The sequence below is a fragment of the Amblyomma maculatum genome, chromosome 1 (genome assembly GCF_055883805.1).
Source record: "Amblyomma maculatum isolate TAMU_Amacu chromosome 1, ASM5588380v1, whole genome shotgun sequence".
In the NCBI taxonomy this organism is placed as follows: Eukaryota; Metazoa; Arthropoda; class Arachnida; order Ixodida; family Ixodidae; genus Amblyomma; species Amblyomma maculatum.
In genome coordinates this window covers 146,255,100-146,262,060 of record NC_139344.1, presented here as the reverse complement: position 1 = coordinate 146,262,060, position 6,961 = coordinate 146,255,100, and the positions used below count along the sequence as shown (strand labels likewise).

At 42.3% G+C, this 6,961-nt stretch overlaps 1 protein-coding gene across 1 annotated transcript; it reads right to left on the bottom strand.

The window, feature by feature from the left end:
• Positions 1–4,258: 4,258 nt before the first annotated feature.
• On the bottom strand, positions 4,259–5,577 carry LOC146204261 (uncharacterized). Its single transcript, XM_084586339.1, has one exon. The coding sequence runs from the start codon at positions 5,567–5,569 to the stop codon at positions 4,448–4,450; it is 1,122 nt and encodes a 373-aa protein (XP_084442465.1). The 5' UTR covers positions 5,570–5,577; the 3' UTR covers positions 4,259–4,447.
• Between the last annotated feature and the right edge of the window lie 1,384 nt (positions 5,578–6,961).

Here is a 6,961-nt window from a genome sequence, read left to right as displayed (position 1 = left end):
CGTGGTCTTTCGCGCTGGCCGCTTGGGACTCGAAAAACCAGCGAAAGTTTTACTTATTGTTGCACAGAGCGCGATGCCGTTCATAGACACACGACCGCTGTCTGTGTCTAAAAATAAGCTATTTATTGCTGCTTGATTCGCAATTGTTGTTCTCTATAGTGTTGTTGGTGATGCAGGTAAGCGCTTCGCACCTCAGTGACCTTTTTAAGTATTGTTGGCTTCGAGGCCCGCCCTTGCAATTTCGCTCACTTTTCCTGGAGTATGAGTGCGTGCTTTGGGTGCTTAGTTGGTTGGACTAGTTACAACGGTTGCTTGGAGGCTTTACGCGAGCATCGAACTTTCGCATAAGTTAAAACATGACACGGTGGCCCTTCGATTTTTCTATGTCCGTGCTTTCAGCTAAAGAAGCACTGAGTCGTTCCAAGTATTTACTAGTGCAAAAAAAAAAAAAAAAGAAGCAGGTAAAGGTAAAAAGAAAAACGAGGTGGAGGACTTGTCACCACCAACTATTTCGATACATATGTCAAATATGAGCGAAGTACGTCAACGCAAATTTTGATACATGGTGTAAATGTACCTTCGTTTACGGTCGCTGCATTTGTGATCTCAATGCATTACGCACAGCGTGTTAAGTGGAAATAAAAGAAAATAGATCTAGTACGCCTAAACAAATGGAGCATGACGACCTGCACTTGTGAAACGAGTGGCTAGACCTCGTTGCGACACCAGGGAAATACGCTCTTGTTGCGTGACGCACGAAATGCGATCAGTCGCTGTGCTCCAAAGCCCCAGAATAGAGCCAGAATATCGTTTGAAAGCGATTTACTGCCGAAAATAAATTGGGCAGTCTGGCACGAAACGTAATAGCAGAGCGTTTATCGTACTTCGCCCCGAGCGGCAAAAATTACTCTCCACCTCGTTTTTATCCAGGCTGGCTCGCCGAACCATGCGAGGCCGTTTAACTTTACCTTTATTTTTGAAGAACAGCAGTTAGCTTCACGAGGAAAACTGGGCCGTTTGAAAGTGCTTAAATCGCCTGCTGCTTGAAGCAATCTCCAAATGTTTAAAGGACTGATAACGCAAGCAACTTTCATGCGGGTCTACAAGTTGTATTTTTCTGTTCTTGATTGCGTAAGTATATTAGATGAATATTTTAGACTACCATAGTAAACTAAACCAAAAGATACTTTGAAAGGACTGCTGCCATTAAAACCAGTCAGAATTAAATGCTGATGTACGTGGAGAAGTTGAGGTACCCTATTCAAAGAGGGCTGTTACACCGAAAAGAGGAGCTCTTGAATTATATACAAGAGGAGAATGAAATCTGCGCTTGACTGCGAATGATTGAAAAGCCAAGTCACCAGGTAGGGTTGGCACAGAACGGAGGCTCGGGTTACTGCACTCAAATCGAGGAGGAAAAATTACAAGACTGCGCTTATTTATTTATTTATTTATTTATTTACAATACCCTCAGGGCCCGTAAAGGCATTGAAGAGGGGAGTGGGTTAACAACAAAACAAAATAAGCATAACCGTATCGTTTACAAGGGTATGAATTTCAAAAATATCTAAAATACAACAATAAATACAAAAAATTAGATACAATAAGAAGCAGTGCAAAAGTCCTGTCAGTATACAATATTAGCTAAAGCAGCACGAAAATTTGAGTTATCATTGATGGAAACAATATCTGCGGGAAGGTGGTTCCATTCAGTCGATGTTCGGGGTATGAATGACTGTAAGAAAGCGTGTGTATTACATCTACCGAGGCCGATTTTATGATGATGGTCAATGCGATGGGATACATAGTGAGGTTGAAGAAAGAATTCGTCACTCAGGCTAGGAGGATGATAGAGCTTGTGGAACAGGACTAAGCGAGATATTTTGCGACGTGATCTTAATGATGGAAGTTGAAGGTCGGACTTCATGGCTGTAATACTTTCGGTTCGGCTGTAATTAGAATAAATGAAACGGACGGAGTTATTTTGAACAAGTTCTATAGCGGTGATTAGTTTTTCATAACCTGGATCCCATACAGATGATGCATACTCTAATTTAGGGCGTATTAGTGTTTTATATAGCAATAACTTTAATGACGATGGAGCTCTCGAAAAGGCATGGCGTAAGTAACCAAGCATGCGGTTAGCGTTGTTAATTACATATTCAATATGGGTTGTCCACGTGAGGTTAGATGAAATAATTGTGCCCAGGTACTTATATGAGTTTGTTGATTCCAAAGGAACGTTATTCAAATAGTAAACATGCGAGTCATTAGAAATCCTTGTTACACGCATGCATTTACATTTACTAATATTAAGTTGCATTAACCATTTTTCACACCAGGTAGCAATCGAAGTGAGATCAGTTTGAAGACAGTTAATATCATCTGGGTTTTTAATTTCACGGAAAATAACGCAATCATCGGCAAAGAGGTGCATGTTAGAAGTTATCTCAGAGGGCAGGTCGTTTATGTAAATTAAAAAGAGTAAAGGTCCTAGTACGGATCCTTGAGGTACACCGGAGTTCCCATCAGAAAGCGAAGAGTTATGACCGTTTACTGATACGAATTGTGAGCGGTTAGTAAGAAAGCATTCAATCCATTTTAAAACGTTTGGTTCAATGTTAAGATGACGAAGTTTGTGAAGCAGCAGTTTATGACAAACCTTGCCGAAAGCCTTAGAAAAATCTAAAAATATGCAATCAGCGAATGAGGATCGATCCAGAATGTGGTGCAGTTTATGGGTGAAAGATAAGAGCTGAGTTTCACATGAGTACGACTTACGAAAACCATGTTGTGCCATTGTAAAGAACGAGTTTGATTCAAGGAATACTGTCACTGCTTTGAAGATTATGTGCTCTAGTAACTTACAGCATGTGCTTGTTAGAGAGATGGGACGATAATTGTTGGCAATGTTTTTGCTTCCCGACTTATGAAGAGGAACCACCTTCCCAATCTTCCATTGCGTAGGTAATGTACATGTGTCAAGAGATTGTTGAAAAATCTTTGTTAGTATGATGGAACTATAAGTGGAAGTGTTTTTCAAAAATTTAGCGTTGATAGAATCGAAACCGGGAGAAGCATGATAGTCGAGATTTTCAATAAGTTTTGCAACACCAGCTCCGTCTACCAAAATTGGGAACATGGTCGGGTAGTTGTAGTTCTGTGATTCAGGAAAGTGAGGACTAGGAGCGCTTGAAAAATTTTTAACAAATATATCGTTTAAGAAAGATGCACATTGGGTGTTGGAAACCTGTTGGCCAGACGAGTTCTGTAATATAATTAAGTTTTCAGAGGAAGGGTTAACTACGCGCCAGAATTTACGGACGTTAGTTTTCAACATGGAAGGCAAAGTATTGGAAAGAAAATGACGCTTAGCGCTTTTTAGGGCGGAGATGTACTCTGAAGAAGCTAGTTTATAAGCCGTCCAACGTGAATTAGTAGGCGATGCTTTAGCTGCACGATAGAAGCGTTTCTTTCGGTTAGAAAGGCGTCTGATATGACCGTTGTACCACGGGGCGTGACTATTTGAAATGATGGTGCGGTTTGGAACGTATCTTTCAGTTAAGTCTTTTACCTTGGCTGCAAAACTATCCCAGTTTGTCTGAACAGTACTGTCGTGAAAGTTAGTCAAAAAATTGTCCAGAAAGGCCGATAATTCTCTATTGATAGCTTCAAAGTTGGCTTTTTTGTAATCAAGAATCAATTTGCTTTTTTTGTTCGGCTTAGGGCAATCCAGGCTGAGACTGAAGTTTAGCAACGAGTGATCACTTATACCAGGTAGAAATATAATATCAGAAGCTAAGTTAGGCCGATTAGTTAGAATCAAATCCAGGGTGTTTGCAACATGGTCGGTGACTCTTGTGGGACGCGATACCAATTGTGTTAGGGAAAAAATAGAACAAACGTCTAGAAATTCTTTGGCTTGGGCTGAAAAGGATAACAAGCTAGGAAAAGGATCGTTCCAAGTAATATTTGGAAAATTAAAATCACCAAGCAAGAATAGGGGGGACGAAGGATATAATGCACAAGCCGCGTTGATGGCGTCATGAAGGTCGTTATTAAATGTAGAGGGATATGAAGGGGAGCGATAACATGCACCAAATATCACTTTCACATGACCTAGGGTTACTAGTGACCAGACTATTTCTAGATTAGTGTCTATTTGGATGCGCAGTGAGGGAATGTCGCTTGAAATAGCAACAAGAACGCCCCCTCCACGGTGGCCATTTCGATCACAGCGGTAAATTGTGAAGTCACGCGCATTTTCGAAAATTTCAAAATCTTGTATGTGTGCAGAAAGCCATGTCTCAGTCAAAACGATTATGTTTGCAGAACTAGAGTCGACTGCTGACGATAAGGAATCAAATTTATTAACCACGCTTCTAATATTAGTAAAAAGAACAGAAACGGGAGCTACTCTTAAATGGCTACTACCCCTCACTCTCTCCTATGTTGCGGCTTCAATAAACGAGGTAGCATCGGTATTAACGTTGCTATCGCTTGACTTGGTTTCCTTAACACTGCAAGAAATGGGATCGTAAATGTAGCACTTGTGGTTTAGAAGCAGTTTGTTGTAACGTAATTTAAACTTGGGAGACCCATCCCGACTGTTGCCAAATTCGATTAATTTTTTACGGGCGAGACGGGTAGAGGCCGAGAAGTCTTCACTAACACCAATGTCCTTGTCTTTGAAATCACTATGCATTGCAAGTATCTTTTCTTTTACTTTGTAGTTGCCGAACTTAACAATGATCGGACGGCACTTATTAGGCGCAAAGGAACCTAGGCGATGCGCACGATCAATTGAGTCTGCTGAAAATGTGACTAATGACGAGTTTAGAAGCGATGTTATTTTTGCTTCAGTTTCCTGCCAAGATTCTTTACTGTCTGAAATGCCATGAAAGATTAGATTGTTTCTACGCGATCGGTCTTCTAGTTCATCGAGCCGGGATTGAAATTGGTTATTTTGCGTTGATATTTCATGTACAGAAGACTGAATAGCGGAAAAATCGGCGTCGTACTGCTCGAACACTTTGGTTTTTTCTTCTAGGCCGTCTATTCTTTTGTGAATACTGGCGATTTTAGCTTCCATGTTCTTCTGACTATTCTTGATAGCTTTGATATCAGCCGCCAATTCAACGTGACTTTTCGAAGTTTGCAGTGAACGAGAGTGAACATCTTTCAGTAAACGAAAAAGGGTGTTCATTTGCTCAGCAGGATCGTCCGGCAATGAGTCGATTTCCGTAAGTGATTCGGATCGCGTATTGGGACCAGGGTTGGACTCAATGTCCCCGGAGCAGAGCAATAACAGCGCCACAGAGAAGCACTCGCAAATTGTTTCACAGAACACCCGTGGGCACGGGAACAGTAAAAGGAAGGGGTCGTCGCATTTCTTTGTAAATAATGGAAAGGTTTTACACACCTGCATTGTAGGAGGATGAGCGTAAAACATCATGCTGCAAGCTCTGCCCCCGTGCCCACTGAAGGTGAAACAGACAGGCGGTCCACTTGTATCGGTTGTCGAAGATGATGGCATGGTTGATGCGGCTGGTAGATCGTAGGCGAGCATCACGGCAGGAACTCGGCTGAAGAAGAGCATCGTATCACTTTCGTCTTTGGATGTGCTTGATGTTCCAAGGGGCGTTGTAACATGTGTCGAGCCACAGGATGACGTTGACGGCCAAAACGCGAAAAGCGCAAGTAGAACCTGCATTGTAGGAGGATGAGCGTAAAACATCATGCTGCAAGCTCTGCCCCCGTGCCCACTCAGACTGCTTAAGAGCGGAAATGACGAAGGCTACTTCACAGGATTGTTTTCACTGAGTGTGTCATCATTTTCATCCCCGCTGTCATCAGCCTCACACTCTGCTGCCACCATTATCAACTACATGCCCCGTGATTGTCATCGCTACTACGATCATTATCACTGACTGCAGTAGCATTATCTTCGCTGCTATCATAATTAACATTACCACGAACTGCATCGTCATTGACATCGCTTCTATCATATTCACGCTAGAAAAGGAGAATCGCAATCTGTTCCTTACGAGCCCTGCGCGGAGTAGTGCTTTGCGCCTTCGGCTGGGGATCAGAGGCATAGTAGACATTTCTGCATGTGGATCACCTCGTGGTGTTTGCCTACGACTACTAAATAATTTATAATTGAGTTCTCTTTTCTCATCAGTTTCGGTTTAGGTTGCAGCAGTCCAGAGATGGGTGTGACGTCACAATCCAGTCTAGGTCACGCAAGGTATGAAAAAAAAAGCGATAAATCGCTGGCTCATCACTGGTTGCGATTCCTATTCTTGAGGCAGGCTGGCTCTAGTGTTGTAGGGAATTCAAACGAGAGAGGAAGCGTTATATTGCTGTTTATTTTTCACTCATCCCATGAACTACACTTGACTTTGACGTCACAGTCATCGCTCGTCTGTTGAAACTGAAACCAATATAGGTGAGCAAAGAAACTCGACTGTAAATTGTTCAGCAGTCGTATGCGAATATCACGTGGTGTTCAGTAATGTCTCACGCATCATTAAAAAGCATAAAACCTGAACTCAAAAATTAGGCATCTATACTCCTTTCAAGTGTCAGTTGGAGGGGACATTCCCTGCGAACATTTAAGCTGTCCACATCATCCATGAGCCAAGAAAGGCTTTCGCCTTAAGAGTCAAGCTGACGTTATCTGACTTCAAGGAGAAAAGCAAAGGCCACGCGAAGCGGTTGCTTGCATGAGAATTTTGTTTCTTGCTGCGTTTTGCATACCTCGCGCTAACATGCTTGTTTGTCAGAGGGAAATACTTACCCTCGCGTGCGGAGACTACGGGATAGGAGCAAGTTGCCTTTTTTCTGTGCCTCGTGTCATCCTATTTTCGCCATTATACTGTAATTCCTCAGTTCACAGAAAGCCCAATGTTGAGCTTGTCATATTTAACGGGGCTCACTTTCTCTCTTTGTCGGTGCA